Below are 22916 nucleotides of genomic sequence, written 5' to 3' on the forward strand. Positions count from 1 at the left end.
CTTAGGTCCCCGACCAGGGATCTAACCAGTGCCCCCTGCACTGGAAGCGTGGAGTCTTAACCACTGGACCGCCAGGGAAGGGGAAGTCCCACTTGTCACTTTTTAACACCACCATTTGCATGGAATGAATATGAAGGGAAATAGGTCAAAAGCTGTCAGATGAACCACTTAATTTGATGCGTGGGCTAAGGCTAAATTCTTGACAGAAAGGGTCTAAAGTGCTGAAATGCAGAACTAACATTCAGTCTGGCTAAACACGAGAGAGAAACTCAAGTGGGCTGGGGTGGCAGGGGGTGAGGGTGGAGGTCCCAGAATAACTTGCCCTTGCGTTCATTTCCAGAAGCCAAAATCTAAGAATCCCAAGGAAGTTAACCATTCACCGTTGCCAGGTTTAAAATATACCCCCGAGTCTCAGGAATGGAAGGAATTCATCCAAGATTCTGGGCATCTCACCTGCCCTCACAAAGGCCATCCTTTTCAAGTTTAACCCTCACCATGAAAAGAAAATGGGGATTGCTCAGTCCACTGTTTCTTTAAAGGCAGGGCCAAAAAATGACACCTCCCTCTTGGAAAGGCCCAGGCGTACTAAGAAAAACAAGATCCAACCACTGGTATCTAGAGAGTCCTCTTTCTAGGCAGAAAACTGACGTCTAACGTTCGATCAATCACTAAACCAAATCCCAGAACCTCGGTAGTAGCCAAAAGGGCCCTCAGGATCACTTCATTCAGCCTCATTTTACAGATGAGAAAGCTGAGGCCCAGGTCTCTTAATTCTTAGGCCAGAATTCTTTTATTTTATTTTTTAAAATAAATTTATTTATTTTTGACTGCGTTGGGTCTTCGTTGCTGCACGTGGACTTTCTCTAATTGTGGCTAGCAGGGGCTACTCCTCGTTGCAGTGCACGGGCTTCTCAATGCGGTGGCTTCTCTTGTTGCAGAGCACGGGCTCTAGGCGTGTGCGCTTCAGTAGTTGTGGCACGCGGGCTCAGTAGTTGTGGCTCGCGGGGTCTTGAGCGCAGCTTCAGTAGCTGTGGCACACGGGCTTAGCTGCTCCGCGGCATGTGGGATCTTCCTGGACCAGGGCTTGAACCCGTGTCCCCTGCATTGGCAGGCGGATTCTTAACCACTGCACCACCAGGGAAGCCCCCAGAATTCTTTTAGCTACACAGGCCTGGCATCCAGTCCTTTAGGTTGAGTCAAATCACATACATCTAGGATCATGTATGATTCCACTGAGAACCAGACCTAAGGCTTTATGGGTTTGGGAAAACTTTTTCTATTGCAAGATTCAACCCATGAATCCCAGAGGTACGTGAGGTCCGTGGCTCCTGAAGTTGATCAGGAGGCGCTGCTTCGGTCTGGGTGCTCGCATGATTCAGTGAAGGTGCTTTCCAGACCCAGTGATGGACTAACACTTCAAGTTTCTTGATGAGCACAGAGGTCTGCAGTTAGGCTTCATGTGAAGAACACAAACTCCCATTGTCTCACGTGTGGCCACTTTGCAGCCTTGGTCAAACTGTTTCATAGGTGTGTGCTGACTGGCCAATCAGGTTGTTTTCTCTTAGAACGTGGGATCAGAGTGAACTTTGGTCCTGATTTTTCTTGCTTTGAGCTGTGTCAAAACCAGATACGGCTTCAGATGAAGGGCTGCACACTGGGATTCCAAACGTTTGGAATCGCTGGGGGAGCTTTCTCCATGTGTTCCATAGGAGTCATTCAAGTAACCAAAGCCTCACCCCGCGGCGTACCTCAGAGCCCTACAGGCTTTCCCTCCACGCTGCAGTTCTGTTACAAGGAGCAAGACAATCCATGGCTCCTCAAATTCTCCTTGGACCTCTCCAAAGAAAGAAGAAAAGGTTTTAAAGATGGTGACATTCACAGGGGACTGGCTAGTAGCAGGAGTACAGCTGTGATTTCACAGCCCGCATGGAGTCATCACACGGCGCCTCTGGGCTCAGCCCCTCGGGCGGCAAGGCCTGGCCCAGGATGCTGTCGCAGGGAGGGCCAGGTTGGCAGAACTCCCTCACAAAGTCCTCCTCCGAGGCCAGCAGCGCCGCGTTCCAGGCGGTGATGTCCAGCTCTCCGGCCATGCCCCCGTACTCCTTGGGGAGAATGTTTCTTGGAAGGTTTGAATGGAGAGAGTTCAGGTCAGACCCATGAAGGAAAAACTACAGAGGATGAAAGGAAAGCACACACGTCCTTAGGTTAACCAGTAACTCAGGAGGTGCTCAAACGAATATCTGTTGAATGAATAAAGGAACAGTTGATGCCAACTCTACCCAGTTCCTCGAAAAGCTTGAGGATCCTTAATCCTCTTTCCCTTACACCCCATATCCTGCTGGCTGGTAAGGGGTATAAGGAAATGCATCCGGAATTCTAGCCCTTCCCTGCCACCCTAATGGTACCAGGCCACCATCCCTTCTTACCTGGATTCCTACAACAGCTTCCTCACTCGTCTCTGTGTTCACACCCTTGTCCCACCACGATCTAAACACTTTTCAACATGCGTCGGATCAAGTCACTCCTCTAATATGTACAAGCTTCCCGTTTCCACGTTACTCAGACTAAAAGCCGGACTCCCTACGATGGCCCACACAACCTGGCCCCTGTTACCCCTCTGCCTCCCACTCCTACCACCTGCCCCTGCTGCTCCCCCAAGCCACTCCCATCTCAGGGTCCCCCAGATCACTGTAAGGTTCACTCCCTCATTGCTTTCAAGTCTTTGCTCAAACGCCAGCTTCTCAGTGACACCACTTCTAACTACCCTGTTGAATACTACAACCCCTTCCCCACTCCCAGCACCCACCGTCCCCGTTCTCTGCTTTATTTTTCTCCATAGCACTTAGCACATCCTTATCCTAGATAGCATATGTAATCCATCGTCTGTGTCTCTTTCTAGAATGAGAGGGATTTTGGGGGCAGAGATTTTGGTCTGTTTTGTTCATCGAGAACATACTTGCACAGAGTAGTTGATCAAAACATATTTTTGAGTGAATGAACGAACATACGAAGGACCAAGTGAACAAGATTGTGGGCCACCAGTAAGGTCATTTCACAGATGTAAAAGACCTCTTCCAAAGCTGCTTTGGTAAAAGCAGGTTCCAAATGGGAGCTCCAGGAACCAACATGGGTTCAAACCCAGGTAGGGAGGCCACTAAATCAGAGGTTCTCAAACCTAACCATGTATCAGAATCACCTAAGGAGATTTTAAAAGCATAGATCCTGGGCTCCATCCCCGAACTGATGAGTTAAAATCTTCAGGGAAAGGGCCTGGGAATCTGGATCTGGATTTTAAGTTCCCTCGCTTACACACTTGAGATTCTCTATATGTTTCCTCTTTGAAAAAGAGAACAAAATTCAAGAATATTTGAGTGACCAGAACCATGTTCCCAGGCCTAGGAAAGAAGGAGAAAAATACCACCCACCACATTTCAATCGTGATCCTGGGAAAAGTTGAAAGAGAAGTGGCTCTTCAGGGTCAGAGAGGAAGACTGTCTTTGAAAGTGACATCTATCCTTTCTTAAATAAGAATTAAACTAAAAACTCACAGATCTCATAAACCTTGAATTACTCCACAAACTACGAGCAAGACCACAATTTAGGTAAGTGGAAAGGCTTAAATAGCATTTTTAAAGCCCAAGGAGTTGTAGTAAGAAATTGCCGGGCTTCCCTGGTGGTGCAGTAGTTAAGAATCCGCCTGCCAATGCAGGGGACACGGGTTCGAGCCCTGGTCCGGGAAGATCCCACATGCTGTGGAGCAACTAAGCCCATGTGCCACAACTACTGAAGCCCGTGCTCCGCAACATGAGAAGCCACCACAATGAGGAGCCCGCGCACAGCAACGAAAACCCAACACAGCCAAAAATAAATAAATGTATTAAAAAAAAAAAAAAGAAATTGACATGACTCTTTTTAACTACCTGCCCAGTGACTACCCTTTGCCATGTCCTCTTACACATAAAACACAATGTTGGTTCACAATGCCCAGGCCAGGATATTAAAAAGTCTAAATGATCACAGAGCAGGGACGTTCCTACTATAACAATCCTAGTTCTGCTCTCTCCACTGGCAAATATTATATTCTCATTAATTTCATCTCCCCCTCACAGAAAGGAGTGTTCATTTATTTTATCTGTAATGCACTTTCCAAATCAGTAGTCCCAGGGCAAGAATAATACGCTAAGTTTACTGTCATCACAATAAATTTATAGATGTCACAAAAAAGGCAGCATTAAAAAAAAATTGAAGTATCTTAAGTCGATAGGATCATCACTTACTCTGTTTGCTATTTTCTCCTTCAGAAACGGTTTTATGATGGCAAAAATGCCTTTAAATATTCGAGGTTCGTTCACTACATGGACTGCTTTTATCCGAATGGGGAAACCATCCTGTGGGGGAAGGGAAGGGGGTGTTAGAACCTGTGGAGCATCTGGAAACTGTCCATTACCACAGCCTGGGAACTTTTTTTTGTCCCCCAGATCATCATACAGGACTAGAAAACCACTGATCCAAATGAATTATCCTTACACCTGAATCTGCAAAGAAGAGTGGACGCTAAGGAAAGCCAAAGTATTGTCTCAAAGCCAGGATTCACATTTCTGATAATGACCAGAGGTGACATTTAAAGGCTTAAATAATCAGTCTGGTGTGCAGTAGTGGCTCAAACACACCACTGAGGAGAATCGTGGTGTCACTGAACCTCCAGAGCTCATGGGAGGCAGCACCCCACGGGCTGGGTCAGAACAAAGCTCCAACCTGCGAGAGCTGGGAGGCGCAGGCCAGGCTACATCCTGAAGGTCTCGGTTTCCTTTCAACAAGGAAAGATAATTCTTGCCTTGTCTATTTCAGAGGATTCCCTGAAGGACTGAATGGGTTATAAAGACTGTAAGTGTGCTTTGCAGCTACGAGGATATACTGCACAGCACAGGGAATTATAGCCATTATTTTGTAATAACTTTTAATGGAGTATAATCTATAAAAATACTGAATCATTGTGCTGTACACCTTAAACTAACATAATATTGTAAATCAACTATACTTCAATTTTTAAAAAAAAGTGCTTTGCATGTGCAAACCATTTCACACACTACTGGTGTGTAAGGAACTTTATGGTTCCCAGAGACTTGAGTTCTGAAACACAGAACATGAGGTGTGAAAGCATCTGACCAAAACAGCCCAACATGGCTCCCAATGCCCAGGTCCCACAGAAAGGAGGAGAGGTTCCATCACTTCAGCAGAAACCTTCTCAGTTTCGTTTGTTGAGAATTTCTCTGCCTTCTGTACCAAAAAAAAAAAAAAAGCAGAGAGCATTTCTCTGTTTTTTGGACTCTTACCCTAAAGCTGATCTTGCCTAGAAACTACTGGAGACCCTGATGAGAATGAGTGGTGAATTGGACTTTTACGTTTCTTCCCATAATGCTTTTCTATTGTTCTGACTGTGGAGAGGAGGTGGGGTTTGTGTATCAGGTGGAATTAGAGGTAAGTGGACAGGGCCCTGGGGAAACCAAACAGCCACAGGACAGGACAGGCACACGACACACAGGGGCCATACCTGAAGGATGCCAATCACCTTTTTGGCTATAAAAGGGCCAAAATGAGATGCCTTTGATAAGCTCACTCCTTTGTAGTCTGCAAGAATTACAATTCCATTCACCTGGGTTTCTTCAGACTGAATGAGTTTTTCTAACGTCAGGTATATGGCTCGGATATTTTCGGTAATTGGATAGTTGCTCGGGATCCATCTGTCTAAGGTCATAAGAGATGGACAGTATGTTACAGAAATGAACACAAACAACTAATCAGACAGGCTACGATTTATCTCCTTCCTAAAACTATTGTTTAAAAATGGAAAAGATAGAATTCTACTGGCATGACTATTTAGATCTCTAAGTGGTAGCTGATGTTTCTTAACTCCAAACATAGCAGCACATTCTGAAATGGAAATGCAATTGAGTGGTGAGGATGAAACAGTGAGTTCTGAAGTCAGACACATGCGGGGGTTTGAATCTTACTAGTTGTGTGACCTTGGGCAAGTTACCTTCTCACCATGGGCCTACATATTATCCCATACATAGAATAGGATAACAATACTGGCTTCATGGACATCTGCACCTTCTGCCATCACAAGTCCCCTTATTTTCATGAGACCACCCTGATTTTCCTTAGGGAACTACCCCTTCCCATGCTAGCCATACAGTTTGGGTAAACGGACTTCACTCCTGGGTCCAAAGCTGGGCTTGGCCAATACGGGTATTATAACCTCCTGGCCACAAGCATGTGATCCAAGCCAGGTCAAGCAGAACCATGGGGACTCAATTCTGGGACCTTGGCCCTTTGGAAACAGAAGATCTCTCTTCTTTCTTGTAGTGGTGAGGCTGGGAGCCTGAGACTCAGGGACCCCATGAGGCAAGAGCTGGTCTGAGAATGAAGCCCAGACTGAGGACAGCAGAGGTGGAGATGGCCTTCCAATGCTGTTGTCTGAGCAAATCCCCCTTTCCAGGCTGGATGCTCCTTTAATGTTCCCCACATGATCGAGGAGTCTTTCTCTCTTTGGGGAAAAGATGAAAAGGACAACTTTTGAGTGTTAACCACTATTCTCAAGAAAATCCCACTAACATCTCAGTGTCTCTTTCTTACAAAGGTGAAACTCCACAGGGGGACTTCCCTGGTGGCGCAGTGGTTAAGACTCTGCGCTCCCAATGCAGGGGGCCCAGGCTCGATCCTTTGTCAGGGAACTAGATCCCACATGCATGCCGCAACTAAGAGTTCACACGCCACAACTAAGACCCAGTGCAACCAAATAAATAAATAAATAAATATTAAAAGAAGAAAAAAACTCCACAGGATTGCCACCAATGGGATTTGTGATATGTGCAAAATTCCTATGAAAAAACCTTTGTCCAAAAATTATGCCAGCTTGTTGTTTGATGTTGCTGCCAATTGAACCTGCTTCTACGTAACTGGCTATCATCCTTTTCAATCACATATGTCTCAAAAGAGCTTATAAAAAGGCAAAGCCAATACCTAGTTAAGAACAAAATCTGTATCTGCCTCCTGCTAAAATGTGGAGTCGGTGGGGAGGGATCCAGACCTGCTGCAGACATATGGGGAAAAAAATCCATCACACGAGCAAAGAGTTCAAACCACACAAGCAAAGGGGTGAAACCAGTGTGGTAATATCTGACTGTTTCCGTTTATTCGTATGAGGTGAGCACAGAGGAGGAACAGAAACTCTCGCTGACTGGTTCCTAGGTTTCTTGGTGCCCTGACGTCTCCACCGCATTGCTTATTTTAAAATGAACGCCCATCATTTTGGAAAGCACCGAAAACGGCAGGCAAAGCAGTTAACACTGTGCCTGGTACACAGTAATGGCTCAAGAGAATGTGGTTTAGTCTACCAAAAGGGTTTGGTAAAGGACTAAAGGAAGTGGCAACGTGGGGCCTGCAGGCAGAGGAAGGTGCCCTGCCGCTTCCACTCGCATCAGTTTCCAGAGGCATTTGTATGCATGAGCAGAAAGGGCAGTCAGCAGGTTCTCATGTTCCCAGCGTGCTTGGGAAGAAGAACACAGCAATCTTACTTTCACATTTTCTTTTCAGTTCTGCTCTGATGGAAAATGTTGAGGTTGGGGGCAGAGTGGAGAACTCTCCAGAGTTTATAATGCATTTGGTGTCAGGGAGGAGAAGAGGACGAAGAATCAGAAGGCTTGAGTTCTAGGACACCTCGGTCGTTGTGTCAACCAAAAAAATGTTCCCACGCATTTCTAAATGCTTCTGGGCAGGGGGAGGTGCCTCCGTTGAAAACTACTGTGCCAAAGAAATGCCAGGTGTCCCGATTACCATCATGCAGTGCTGAGATCTGAAAGTGAATCTAAAGTGAATACTTTCAAGGGCTTAACAAAGCAGAGGGAGGGCGGAGAGGACAGAGGAGGCACGTGGTAGGCAGATACCTTTCCAGGCATCTGCCCAGCCCAGACCCTTTCACTGATATCTGTATCTCACGTGCTCACTAAGGAGTGAAAGGGTGGGAGCTGAGGGGGGGTGTCCTGGCAGCCCCGCTTGTACACGATGACCAGGGTCGCTTTCTCAGCCCACCAGATTCCCAACCCTAGACATCTGGAATTTGCATTGAAAGAACTTAGTTGGGTGGCCAGGTAAACCTGGGAGCTGAGGGGTGTACTGAGGGAGCAGAAGCCAGTCCACGGACAGAAGTGTGAGGAAGATGTGCAAAGGGCAGCAGAGATGTGGTCCAGAGAGACACACAGACTGACAGACAGTCAGAAGCAGAGACAGGGAGAATGGCGGGCTTAGTTCCTGATGGGGGAATGAATTGGATTCTGGGTCTTGGCTCCTGGGCCCGGCAAGAGCCGTGTTCCTTCAGATCTCTGGTGCTGTGCTTCCATCTCCTTAGACTAAATCCTCCCTTTTGTCTTAAGCCGGTAGAGCAGGGTTTTGTTCTCTTTCGATCAAAAGAGACTTGACTGGGACTTCCCTGGTGGCTCAGTGGATAAGACTCCATGCTCCCAATGCAGGGGGCCTGGGTTCGATCCCTGGTCAGGGAACTAGATCCCACATGCATGACGCAAATAAGAGTTTGCATGCCACAACTAAGGAGCCCGCGCTGCAACTAAGACCCACAACCAAATAAATATATATACGTGTGTGTGTACATATATATATATATATATATATATATATAAGAGCCCTGACTAAGGCAAGGAGGGGACAAAAGGGAATAAGAAAGAGAGAGAGGGCGCTGAGCAGACGCATCCCAAGCTGTACCCACGCCCCACCCCCAGAGACGGTGAGGGTGGTACCTGGACGGAGGCAGAGGATGTGGCAGCCCCTGGGGTCGGTGTGGGGCAGTACAGTGAGGAATCCGGAAGCCAGGACCTCTTTCAAGGCCGAGGGCCGCAGGTTGTTGAAGACTTCGGGCCAGCTTCTCCGGCAGCTGTGGTAGTTGATCAGGAGCTGGAGGGCCCGGTCGTAGTCAAACTTGCGGGCTCGGAGGAAGCGCAGCAGGAAGGCGTCCTCGAGGGAGGTGCTCAGGTTCGGGCACTCCTTGCGCACCATGTCCCGGAGGGCCTGGACATCGCGGAGCCTCCATTCTGGCTTCTCCTGCAGTTCCTCCCTGGCTTTGGCCACCAGGTCCTCGGTCAGCGAGCACACATAGCCGGTGCGTGCGGGGGGCGGCGGCAGCTCACTTTCCGAAAGTGAGGCCGCGGAAGGGCTGGTTCTCAGAGAGTCACTTTCTTCTGACATTAGCTCCCAGGATCCCTGCAAAAACAGAAGCCCTGCGTGATGTGGAGAAAGCCCAGCACTGCTCATTCCAAATCAGAGAGCAACACGAGGGAGGGGGGCAGAGACGATTTTTGTCAAGCCAAGAACCTCAGAGCAGTGGTTCTTGACTGGAGGAGTATCTGAACCACGTGCCCAAGCCCAGCCCCAGACGGCATGAAGGAAGAATCTCCGCAGAGGCACCCAGGCAGCTAGAGCAGGATGCACACACCCCTTATCAAACACACTGGCCTTGCTCACAGAGGTATGAACAGGTGCTCAACCTGACTTGTAATTAAAGAAATGCAAACTAAAACACCTTTGAAATTCAGATTAGCAAAAATGCAAAACAGGTCCTCTGGTATGCTTGCTGTTGGTGGGAGAATAAATTGACATAGGGTAGTTTGTCAATATCTATGAAGATTTCAAACCACATACCCTTACAAGTATCATATGATATCACTTGTATGTGGAATCTAAAACAGTGATACAGATGAACTTATTTACAAAACAGAAATAGACTCACAGACAGAAAACAAACTTACGGTTACCAAAGGGGGAAGAGGGGGAGGGATAAATTAGGAATTTGGGATTAACAGATACACACTACTGTTTATAATATAGATAAACAACAAGGACCTACACAAGGAACTATATTCAGTATCTTATAATACCCTGTTAATGGAAAAGAATCTGAAAAAGAATAGATATATATGTATAACTGAATCACTTTGCTGTAAACCTGAAACATTGTAAATCAACTATACTTCAGTTAAAAAAAAACACATACCTTTGGCCCAGCATTCCATTTCTAGGACATGTACTTGTATGTGTGTGCAAAATATGCACACCAGGATGGTTGTTACAAGTATTGATTATAATGGCAAAAGACTGGAAATACTACCTACATCACCCAGCTGGAGACTGGTTAAATAATATTACCATATGAGCGGAATACTATTCAGTTGTGAAAAGGAATTAGGCAGATCTTTATGAATTGACACGTTAAGGAAAAAGAAAGCAGTTGCAGAAAAGTGTGAAAAAAAGACCTGCATTTAAAGGAAGCCATAAACAAGACGAAAAGACAACCCTCAGAATGGGAGAAAGTATTTGCAAATGAAGCAATGGACAAGGGATTAATCTCCAAAATATACAAACAGCTCATGCAGCTCAATATCAAAAGAACAAACAACCCAATCAAAAAATGGGCAGAAGACCTAAATAGACATTTCTCCAAAGATGACATACAGATGGCGAAGAGGCACATAAGATGGTCAACATCACTAATTATTAGAGAAATGCAAATCAAAACTACAATGAAGTATCACCTCATACCAGTCAGAATGGCCATCATCAAAAAATCTACAAAAAACAATAAATGCTGGAGAGGGTGTGGTGAAAAGGGAATCCTCTTGCACTGTTGGTAGGAATGTAAATTGATACAGCCACTATGGAGAACAGTATGGAGGTTCCTTAAAAAACCTAAAAATAGAATTACCATATGACCCAGCAATCCCACTGTTGGGTACATACCCTGAGAAAACCATAATTCAAAAAGACACCTGCACCCCAAAGTTCATTGCAGCATTACTTGCAATAGCCAGGTCATGGAAGCAACCTAAATGCCCATCGACAAATGAATGGATAAAGGAGATGTGGTAAATATATACAATGGAATATTACTCAGCCATGAAAAGGAACGAAATTGGGTCATTTGTAGAGCCGTGGATGGACCTAGAGACTGTCATACAGAGAGAAGTAAGTCAGAAAGAGAAAAACAAATATTGTTTATTAATGCATATATGTGGAATCTAGAAAAATGGCACAGATGAACCTGTTTGCAAGGCAGAAATAGCGACACAGACATAGGGAACAAACATATGGAAACCAAGGTGGGGGGGTGGGATGAATTGGAATATTGGGATTGACATATATACACTAATGTGCATAAAACAGATAACTAATGAGAACCTGCTGTATAGCACGGGGAACTCTACTCAATGCTCTGTGGTGACCTAAATGGGAAGGAAATCCAAAAAACAGGGGATATATGTATACATATAGCTGATTCACTTCACTGTACAGCAGAAACTAACACAACATTGTAAAGCAACTATACCCCAATTAAAAAAAAAAAGACTTGTATTTACATTTTAAAAATATATGCATATATACTTGTGAATGCACCTGAAATTTCTGGAAGGAAGTACAAGAAAACTGTTAACCATGGTTCCCTCTAGGGAACAGAACTAGACACTGGACATTTAAGGAGAGAGAAAGAGACTCTTTACTGTACTGTTAAATTTTTTACCATATCCACATGTGACTTAGCATGGCGGCTGTGAAACTGATCAGATCTCCTGTCGGGGTGGAACATAACTGATGGGTGTCCCCAGCTGCTGTCCCTCCGGATCCACCATCCGGTGGATGCACACTTTCCACAGACTGTCCCTGGCCAATGACTGAGTGAAACGTAGGACTCCTTGAACAGGCCTCAAGGACTCCCTATCTGCCTGGCCGAATCTTTTCTGGAACCACAGTGCAGTCCAAGACTTCCTGCCCAAACCTCCGGCACAGGGACTGGCCTCAAATCGCTATCAGAAGCTCTCCCTGATTTCTCCAGTTCCCCTCCCTTTTATGTGTTGCTGCCATTAAATTTCTTGCATGTCTAATCTCATCCTAGTGTCTGCTTCTTGGAAGGTCTGAACTAACACACCTATTAAAGGAAAAAACAAAACAAACAAAACAAAATAACACAGCTGCCTTAGATATTTCAGGAATAAGGTTGCAGCAGGGCTGCCCAGTTCCAAAGCCCAAGCTCTTGTCCATGGGCTGTCACTGGTCCCCCACTCGGAACTCAACAAGGAAGGCAGAAACCATCTTGGGGTCTCTGCACAGGCCACGGCAGCCACAGTGACCAGGTCACCCCCTCTAAATCTTAGGTCTGCACACTCTTTTCCTTGTGTTCTAACCTCCAGCCTCACCCAGCTTCTTTCACTTCCTCCCAAAGGTGGTTTTCTTATCCTCTGCACATCCTGTTTCCTCTGCCTAGCATGCTCATCCTCCAGTGCTTCTGCCCAATACCAATTCACCCTTCGGTGCCCATTAGATGCTACTTCATTTATTCAACAAATATTGAGCACTTGGTAGGTACCAGGCCCTCGTCCAGGCCCTGGGGGCAATTACTAGAAGATAATAAGTGCTACGGAGAGAAATAAAAGAGGCAAGGGGGTTGCAAGTACCTGGGGATAGGACTTGCAATTTTAAGTACCGTGATCAGGGAAGTCCTCACCCAAGTGACATGTGTGAGAAGATGAAGATGAGGGAGCAAGCCATTCTGGGGGAAGAAAAAGTGCAAAGCCTGAGGCAGGACCATGCCTGGCTTTTTCAAGGAACAGGGAGGAGGCCAGTATGGCAAGAGCCAAATGCGCAAGGTGGACAATACTGGCAGATGAATTGAGAGAGGAACTGGGGACCCAGTTGGTCCTGGGCTTTGTAGGCCAGTAAGAGCATAGTTACTCTGACTTCAGTGGGAGTCAAGGAGGGTTTTGAGTAGACTGACATGATCGGATTCAGATTTCAAAAAGATCACTGGGCTATCTTGAGAATGGACTGTAAGAGAATGAGAACAGAGGCAAAGAGACCATTTAGAAGCTACTGTAATAATCCAGGTGAGGGATGATGGTGCTTAAAGCGGGAAGCCTTCTCTGACTCCGGGCCAGGTTAGGAGCTCCCCTCACCCCTGCAGGAGCTCTTCCGCATAGCGCTTCTCTGTTGTGACTGTAGGCAATTTGAGCACAACATCCACATCTGTCTTGTTCATCACCTTAAACCCACCCAGCACTTAAGAGAGTGTCAGACACAGTCTGTGCTCCATAAATATTTGTTGGATGAGTTTCATCTGCTTGGCGGGAGGTACGCTGAGTGAGGAATAGATCAACAATCATGGTTCACAGGACCCACCCTGGGCTCTGTTTTCCTGGCAGTCACCAACAGATGCCTGTAATCCCAATCGAGTAATTAGCCAGAAGACAGACTGTAGCATCCACGGACTACAGGCCTAGCCTCAACGTCCCTCTCCAGCCTGTCTCCCACCTTTCCCCCTCTCAATGCACATGAAATGTCAGCCAAAGCAAACTAATGACCCACCATTCTTGGAACACCTCATGCATTTCTGATACCTCTGCCTGGAATTTCCTTGCCTCATTTGTTCTCAACCAGACAACTCATCACCTTCCAGGCCCAGCTTCAATGTCACCTCCTCTACGAAGCCTTCCTTGACTCCCCCAGGGTGACTCTCTCCCGTTTTCCACAGCACTGGGTTCCTACATCTCTTTCAGAAAATGCAGGTCAGTGTCTTGTGTGTTTACCGGAAACTCCTCCAAGCCAGTTTCACCCATCCATTCATTTATCAAAGAATTACTGATCACCTGTGGCAGGCACTGTGCTTACAGGTGCTGGGCACACAACAATGAACAATATAATTCTTTGCCTTATGAAATTTAACTCATAGTGGAATGATGAAAAGAGATAATATGTACTTGAGCATTTTACCATGTATCAAGTACTGTGATAAGCACTTTACATCCATCTCTTGTTTAATCTTCACAATATTTGGTGAGGGCACTAATTCTGTTCCTAGTTTACAAAGGGGGAAACTGCCCACTAGAATGTAAATTCCATGGGGGCAGACAACTTGCCTGCCGCGTTCACTGCTATCCCCAGTGCCTGGCCCATGATGGTACTCTGTAAATACTAGCGGATGATGTGAGGATAAGGGCCCAAGGGTACACACCTAGTGAGGCAGAGCAAGGATGTATCTAGCCCCACACTGGGCTCTACGCTGCACCTAGAGCTTCCTGTTTAATCTCCAGGGCCTTGGCAGTATCAACCACAGAGCAGGACCCAGTCACAGTCTGGTAAATGAATTGATGGGTGGGCACACAGATGTGTGCAAACACCATTTGTTAGGGTCAAGCCGGGGAATCTTCCCCACCTGGAGCCTATCATTTTTTTAAGCATCACCTTCCTTCCCGTCCTACCCCAAGAAGAGGTCAGGAATCACCGTTCCTGAAGCCCCAGAGACCCCACGTCCCGTCGACACCTTCCGAGGCCCCCACTTCCGGCTGTCACCCCTTCCCCAGGTGTCCCCATTTCCTGGGGTCTCTCTCGGATGCCCCACTTCCGGTCGTCCCTCCCTCTCAAGGGTCCCTCTCCCTGGCCCCCGGGGCACACCGGCTCGCGGGCACTCACCGGCCCGGCTACGGGGCGGAGCGCGGGTCAATCGGCGGCGGGAGCCTCGTCCGGCAGCGCGCACAGAACCGACCCGCACTCCCCACCCGGCCGGCCCGGCCGCTCGCGCCGGAAGTGACGTACGCAGAGCGTTGGAAGGCGGGGCACCGCCCGCGAGTGCGCATGTGCGACATCTCCTCGAAGTGCCGGCCTTCGGTCCCCACCTGGCGGCCGGGATGGCGCGGTGGGACCTGAGCCTGGGAAGAGCGTGGCTGGGAGGCACAGGGAGCACGACCAGGTTGAGCTGGTATAGATGAGGAAGCTGAGGCCCAGAGAAGGAAGGGAAGAAACTGCTGTTTTCCGAGAACATATTAACTATGTACCTGGTGTTTTACATCCATCATCTCATTAAATCCTCAAATGGAATCCTACTATTTTATGAAAGGGAAACGCAATCAATGAAGTATAGAGTTTCAAACCTAGACCTTGGGATTAGCATTCCACAATTCTCCCCACCAGAGCTGCCACCAGGGCTGGCTGCTCCAAAGGGTAAGATTCCAATTCAGGGGACATCTGTCTGTCTTTAGCCAAGTGACTTTGAGCAAGTACCCATTCCTCCTTGGGCCTTAGTTTCCTCATCTGTAACATGATTCTTGCTCTGGAATATTGATTCAATAATTGTTTCCTGCTTTGGGGTTCATGAAGTCCTTTTCAGAAAGTGGTAGTTTGAAAAAGGCTTTACTAGCGCCTGCCTCCAGTCCATTAAAACCCCCAGCACAACCCCCCCCCCCCCCCCCCCCCCCCCATATATTTTGTGCAGCTACAACTTTGAGACGATCTTGAGGCCCCGCTTTCAAGCAGAGTAATACTAATGTCTTGGTAAAGACACTAAACCACTTCTACAGAGAAATTGTGTGGTCCAGGAGGACTCAACAGCCCAAAGGAGTATCCAGGAGATGACCTTAAACAATCTGTTCCTTTCCCTACCCTTGGGGCAAGAGGAGTTGCAGGGAGATGGGAACTGACATAGGTGGGCCAGAGGAACATGACAGTTTCTGCCAGATGTTAGATGGGCTGGGGGTAGGGGTGGAGGATCCTGGGTTTCACTCCTGCTCTGGCTCTATCACTTCTAAGATAAAGTACAGAAGACTCAGTTAAATTTGAATTTCATACAAACAATAATTTCTTTTTAAGTATGCAACTTTTAGGATGTACTTATACCAAAAAATTGTTGTCTATTAGAAATTCAAATTTAACTGGGCATCCTGCGGTCTTTTTGGGGTTTTTTAATTTTAAAAATTGTTTTGGCCACACCACGCAGCTTGTGGGATTTTAGTTCCCCAACCAGGGATTGAACTTCGGCCCTCGGCAATGAGAGCACGGAGTCCTAACCACTGGACCACCAGGGAATTCCTGGACATCCTGTGTTTATGTTCGATTTTTTTCCCTAAATCTATGTATTAGTTTCATATTGCTGCTGTAATAAATTATTACAAACTTAGTGGCTTGAAACAACACAAATTTATTTTATAGTTCTGCAGGTCAGAAGTCTGAAGTCAAGGTGCTGGCAAGGATGCATTCTCTCTGGGGACTTCAGTGTGTGTGGGGGGAATGCATTTCCTTGCCTTTTTAGCTTCCAGAGGCCACTTGCATTCCATAAATCATGATCCCTTCCTTGAATTGCTTTAACCTCTTACTTCTGGTGTCATATCTACTGCTGACTCTGATCTTCCTGCCTGCCCCATGCCCCATGGCGGGGCAATCTGAGAACAGCGGCTGACACTGGAAAGGATTGTGCCAGCTCCTATCATGGGTGAGGGCAAGGGCCCTGCCATAAGGCCTAAGGGCTAATGGAGTTTAACTCCTTTGAATTCTTTTTTTTTTTTTCGGTATGTGGGCCTCTCACTGTTGTGGCCTCTCCCGCTGCGGAGCACAGGCCCTGGACGCGCAGGCTCAACGGCCATGGCTCACGGGCCCAGCCGCTCCACGGCATGTGGGATCTTTCCGGACCGGGGCACGAACCCGTGTCCCCTGCTTCAGCAGGCGGACTCTCAGCTACTGCGCCACCAGGTAAGCTCACCTTTGAATTCTTGAAATAACCACCAAGTCTTCCAGGCAGGTCCTGTGCTGAGGAGAAACGATAGGGAAGGGAATCAAAACTTAGCAGAATAAGGAAAGCAGACATGAAAGAAAGGGCTAGATGAAAGTGGGGGCAGGGGGAAGTGTGGAGGGGAGGGACAGTTAGGGAGTTCAGGATTGACATGTACGCACTGCTATATTTAAAATGGATAACCAACAAGGACCTACTGTATAACACAGGGAATTCTGCTCAATATTATGTAACAACCTAAATGGGAAAAGAATTTGAAAAAGAACAGATGTATATGAATATATAACTGAATCACTGTTCTGTACACCTGGAACTAACACAACATTGTTAATCAACTATATCCCAGTATAAAATAAAATAAAAAAAGAAAGTGGGGACAGGGTACAGAGCCAGAAAAACCTCAGAGAACAGGCCATAGTTTTTGTTTTTTTTTTAACAATATGTAACTAAGCCTCCTTCTCAGTGTTCAGAAAAAACAATCTCACATTAAAACAAGCAATGGAAAGGTATCAAAGTCAAATCCTAGGAATACAAAATTTACTATGAAAGAGCGAGACAGAGGGAGAGAGAATAAAGAGGAAAATAACATGCCTACAGACAGTGAAAGCATTCCAAAAAGACATTTTTAAAAAAAGATTAAAACAGGCTAAAGATATTCACAAAGTGATATGACAAAAAAAGAACAACATAAATCAGAATTATAAAAATCCAGAAAAGGGGTGATATCTTGTGCAAGAACTAAAGATAAAAGAAAAACTATTTTAAAAAATGAAAACTAAACTAAATGGAATATAAGGGCAAAAATAAAATCAGCAAATAGTGTTTTGAGATAAATAGGAAAAAGAGGGTAATTTGTAAAAATGAAAATTAAAAATGAAAGAATTTGAGACGAAGTGACATATATTAAAGATGGGCAATGAAAATCCAACATATGAATAACAGGAGTCACTGAAGGGAAAAAAAAAAATCAAAGCAAGGGAATACATCAACGACCCAGAATGACCAGTATCAAGACATAGTTTAGGGACTTTCCTGGTGGCGCAATGGTTAAGAATCCACCCGCCAGTGCAGGGGACATGGGTTCGAGCCCTGGTCCAGGAAGACCCCACATGCCACGGACCAGCTAAGCCCATGCACCACAACTACTGAGCCCACATGCCACAACTACTGAAACCCACACACCTAGAGCCCGTGCTCCGCAACAAGAGAAGCCACCGCAATGAGAAGCCCACGCACAGCAATGAAGACCCACCACAGCCATAAATTAATTAATTAATTAAATAAATTTTAAAAAACGACATAGTTTGGTAAAATGACTAGTTTTTAAAGAGAAAAGAAAAAAAATTTATGTACAACTTTTTTTAAAAATACATCATGGTGATCATTCCATATTAGTATTTAATGCATGACTACTTTTTTTTCCATACATTTATTTATTTTTATTTTTATTTATTTTTTGCTGCGTTGGATCTTTTTGCTGAGCGCAGGCTTTCTCTAGTTGTAGCGAGCGGGGGCTACTCTTCTTTGTGGTGCTCGGACTTCTCACTGCAGTGGCTTCTCTTGTTGTGGAGCACGGGCTCTAGGCGCCCGGGCTTCAGTAGTTGCAGCACGTGGGCTCAGTAGTTGTGGCACATGGACTTAGTTGCTCTGCAGCATGTGGGATCTTCCTGGACCAGGGCTTGAACCCGTGTCCCCTGCATTGGCAGGCAGATTCTTAACCACTGCACCACCAGGGAAGCTCCTCATGTACAACTTTTAAACTACAATAATAAGGTACCTTAATTACTTCCATGCACACAGATCTAACATTATAGTTTTTTTGTTTGTTTGTTTGTTTGTTTAAAATTACCTGAATTGTATATTTTTTATTTATTTATTTTTGGCTGTGTTGGGTCTTTGTTTCTGTGCGAGGGCTTTCTCTAGTTGTGGCAAGCGGGGGCCACTCTTCATCGCGGTGCGCGGGCCTCTCACTATCGCAGCCTCTCTTGTTGCGGAGCACAGGCTCCAGACGCGCAGGCTTAGTAGTTGTGGCTCACGGGCCTAGTTGCTCCGTGGCATGTGGGATCCTCCCAGACCAGGGCTCGAACCCGTGTCCCCTGCATTAGCAGGCAGATTCTCAACCACTGCGCCACCTGGGAAGCCCTACAGTTTTTTTTTAAATAAACACAATTAAGATTTCTAGGAGCATTTTATAATAAAGTAATTCCTAATTTTTCTTTGTAGATAGATCAAGCACCTCCAAAGTACAAATTCCTATATGCGGTGAGCGCTTTAGTTAAAATGAATACTTAAGTAAATTAAGTACATGAACAGCCTTAGGATAAGCTGACATTGCTAAGTAGGCAACAAACCATAGTGCCAAATGGAAAAAGTGTATTTGCAAATAAATTTCAAAAACTAAGTTAACTTTTTATAATTAAATACAGAAAATATATTGATTTGCTAAAATAAATAAGATGTGATGTAGTAACACTTCACTATAAAGAATGCATACCAGAACATTTATAAATGGTGAGTGAATCTTATTAAGAATAGTTTACTACAATAAATGTTGGCCTAATAGAAGTGCATATTGTGAAGCACTATGGGCGGTATATGTTTTGCCACATACTTTTGTTACCTTGAGGTAGATAATACGTGTACCAAATTTGGCAGTCATTTCCAGTTGCTGCTGGTATCATGTGTTTTTAAGAAATGTGTACAGTATGAAAAACTTGAAAATACTCATGAATGAAAAATGTTTTAGGAAAAAAATATTTTCATGCAATTATGTACAGTCTCACTGTGTAAATTCAAGGCAAGATTTTTGTTTCCTGTAAAACAGATCATTGTTCTATGAGAGAATGTTTTTTACTTGTCTTAGTGCATTTCTTTTGTCTCCTCCTGCATTGCATCATTTTGCTCTATTTTTTATTTTTGTGTGCAAACGACATGCCAGTTAAAATGAAAACCATCTCACATGTAGGAAAAAAGTCTGGATTCTAAAAACCAAGAAAAAATCCTTTCTAAATGACACCATCTGATTCAAGTTAAAAAATGACTTAAACACTAGTAATAAAGAAGACAAAACACATTTCATGAAGAATACAAAAAGAAATGTCTGCTGAGTGTTTTAGTTCAGATGTTTCAGAATGCTGCTGCATGTTTTATGAGGAATCTGAGGGGAAGATTTCGTAGCAGAAGGTGTTAATGTGGCCTGTATTGACTTAAGTGGTGACCCAACTGGACTGTGAAACTGTGGGATGCCTATGGATTCAAGCTGCTTGTTAAAGAGGAACTCCCCACTGCTGTTCAGAAATCCTTCCTTATTTCCTCTCTCCCCAAGCTTCCCATCCTCTACCAGCTCAGTTTCTAGCATTTCAGTATCCCCTTTCCTGCTAAAGAACTTGTCCAGGTAACTGGTGTAAGTGTTTTCCTTTTCAATTTGCTCATCCTTCTTTACCTCACAACAAAACTGATTTATGAGGAAACAGTCCTCCCCACCACCCACGAACTGGCTATCCCAAGAAGACTGGTACAAGCCTTCTAATTGAGCCAAATTGGCCATTCCTTTTTCCTGTTTTTCTCGGCTTACTGACTTTGATATCAAACTTTTCAATTCTAGTTGGGACACTGAGCTAGTCAAGTCATTTAATTTGTCAACAACATCAGTAGGCTCATGTTGTGAACTAAGTTGAATAGTTCCTGCAATAAAGGAATCAAAGTCAAATCCCTGATTCTTTTCCCTTTCTTTTTCAGCCGGTTGCTGTGATGCTTCCTCTAGGGCTATCTGGGCTTTAACCAATCCATTCCTTTCACATTTTGACTTGCCTTTCTTATCAGATTTTTCTTTGCTTTGTTCTTTCCAATTGGAAAGATCTATAATAAGCTTGGGTTCATAGTAATGATTAACTTCCCTCTCTCTCCAGACTAAGTTATCTAAATGTGATGATGACCTCGTTTTGTAGTCACAAGTATGGCCACGCTCCAGATCACAATATTTGTTTTCATGATGATCTGGGTATTGCCAACAAGGCTCAGTAGAGTAACTGGTGTCAAAAGCAGGATCCTCCAAATACTTCTCACAATCTCCATCCAAATATTTTCAAGGATCGACTTGTACTTCTTCTTCATCAGTGACATGGCACAGAGCTCTTGGGTCAAGCTGAACTTCATCAATATCAAAGTTGTTATGTATAGGCCAATCATGCTCTGAAAATTGACAATCATGGTACCTTTCCCAGTTATAAATGTGACTATGAGTTTCGTCCATAAGCAAAATATCATCAACTTCATCTTCAATACGAAAAGGATGACTTGAAATCGGCTCATCCATTGGAAAAGAATAAATGCTCATGTAAGGATGGGAAAGCGCTTCTTCTGCTGTCAACCGATCCATGGGACTAAATGTCAAAATTTGTCCCAGGAAATCCAGTGCTTCTCAACTAATTCCCGGAAGCAGCTGAGTTAAAGGTTTGTGTGGCTCAGTCATGTCATTTCTAATGTAAACTGGAATTATGCTGAGAAGCTCCTGTCAATCTTCCTCATGTACAACAGGAATAGACTCTAAAATCAGCTGCATCTGTTCAAGTTCATGGGCACCTGCAAAGAGGGTTTTACCAGTCAGTATTTCAGCAAAAATGCAGCCTGCAGCCCACATGTCAATGGCTTTAGTATAATTATTAGGAGAAAGTAAAAGACGTGGAGATCTGTACCGTTTAGTAACCAATCCTTCAGAAAGATGACCCTTATGGGAACAATGGGGATCTATGATCCGTGCAAGACCAAAGTCGCCTATCTTCAGCACCAAGTCTTCAGTATTGATGAAAAGATTAGCTGGTTTGAGATCTCTGTGCAGTACGTTTGCTGAGTGAATATATTTGAGCCCACGTAGCAGCTGATGCATGAAAAGCCTGGCATGCTCTTCCAGTAACGGGCCCTGCTCCAGCACATTAGCCAAGTCTGTCTCCATGTACTGCTGAACAGTGTAAACACTGTTCAGCTTGGTAAGACCCCACAACATCTGTTAACTGGCTTCCACTAGGACCAAGAATTTCAAACACCTTCACAATGTTATCATGGTCAAGTCTTCTAATAATTTTGATTTCACGTAGAGCATGTTTGACACTCTGGGGATCAGTAAGGACAATTTTCTTGACGGCTACTCTTTTGTCACAGTCATTGTCTACAGCAGAAAAAACCAAGCCATTGCCTCCACAACCCAATGGTTTTAAGTCCATATACCTAGAGCCCAGATCAAAACCATGAATGTTCATGAGACTTTCAAATTTCTCTGCCATTTTGAAACCCTTACTATTGCCTTTTCCTTCTGAATTGTTGAACTTGTGTAAATAAGGAAGAAAAGTGGCCTCAAAAGGAAAGATCTTTCAAAAAGGTAGAAAAAAATTAATTTTGCTTCCACAGCAAGATGGTTTCATTGCATATGCCAACCAGGCCCGTTGAGTTCCCCTTAGATTTAAACCTCCAATAGCTCTACTCATACTGAGAATGAAAAAGATTGCAGTACTCATAGTTCAAGAAAGGGGCAGCAACTTTGCAGATATTTAAAGAAAACACTCAAGAAACTCAAACGGAACGAAATGACCTACTATGCACTCAGATTTACTGTGCTGAAGGATTTAACATTTAACAAAAATGTGAATAAATATGCACACAACAGGCTTCTATGAACATTCTCCTCACAGGGCAGACACATTCAGTGTTGGACTGGTCCTGAGCAGCCAGCATCATTCTAAGGTGCCGGTAAGCACTGTTTCCCTTTTGCTTCTTTTCTTCCTTTGTTGCTGTATATTTCAACAGGAAGCCCTGGTGGCTGTTGGTTAACAGATGTCTTTTGTTAGTGATCAGGTGGCTCCAGCTCACCACAATCACAATCAGAGCTAACGTCCATCTTACGCTGATACAATGGGACTTCCCCGACTCATCTAGGGAGTGCGGGGGCCAACGGACAGCCCCCAGTGTCGGCTCAGGTCTCCGGCTGTGCTGCCAGCAGCGGCATCTCTGTGGCTCTCTCTTTGCTGCAGTCACTGCCATGTAACCAAGAAAAATTCTTTAGGCATCTTGGGCATCTAGACAAAAAGATTTTATTATGAGGTTATAATCAGACCCTTCATCAGCAGTGCTTTCTGCCAGAAACAAATGGTGTAATATATTCAAGATACTCAAAGAAAGAAAGTATGAGTCAAAGATTTTATATCCAGCAAAACTGACTTTCTGTAAAGAACTATTATCAACCTGAAAGCACTCAGGGAGTACTTTCTCCATGAGCCCTTTCTGAAGAGTCTACTAGGGAGTGAGCTTC

General features: G+C 44.9%; 1 protein-coding gene and 1 pseudogene across 4 annotated transcripts; both read right to left on the bottom strand.

The window, feature by feature from the left end:
• Positions 1-1052: 1052 nt before the first annotated feature.
• TTPAL (alpha tocopherol transfer protein like) lies at positions 1053-14634 on the bottom strand. 4 transcript variants are annotated; one of them, XM_027078258.1, is made up of 5 exons: positions 14527-14634; positions 8814-9273; positions 5552-5745; positions 4278-4388; positions 1053-2168 (listed from the first exon to the last, which is right to left on the bottom strand). In XM_027078258.1, the coding sequence occupies exons 2-5, from the start codon at positions 9256-9258 to the stop codon at positions 1890-1892; spliced, it is 1029 nt and encodes a 342-aa protein (XP_026934059.1). In that variant the 5' UTR covers positions 9259-9273; positions 14527-14634; the 3' UTR covers positions 1053-1889. The 4 variants fall into 4 exon arrangements, with proteins under 4 accessions (XP_026934059.1, XP_026934060.1, XP_026934058.1 ...); XM_027078259.1 differs by lacking the exon at positions 14527-14634 and adding an exon at positions 14316-14517; XM_027078257.1 differs by lacking the exon at positions 14527-14634 and having other exon boundaries at positions 8814-9783.
• Positions 14635-20756: 6122 nt separating this feature from the next.
• On the bottom strand, positions 20757-21917 carry LOC113605070 (mitogen-activated protein kinase 6 pseudogene; annotated as a pseudogene).
• Positions 21918-22916: the final 999 nt, after the last annotated feature.

The sequence above is a fragment of the Aethalodelphis obliquidens genome, unplaced genomic scaffold (genome assembly GCF_003676395.1).
Source record: "Aethalodelphis obliquidens isolate GAN/ISIS:26980383/991018 unplaced genomic scaffold, ASM367639v1 scaffold42, whole genome shotgun sequence".
Taxonomy (NCBI): Eukaryota; Metazoa; Chordata; class Mammalia; order Artiodactyla; family Delphinidae; genus Aethalodelphis; species Aethalodelphis obliquidens.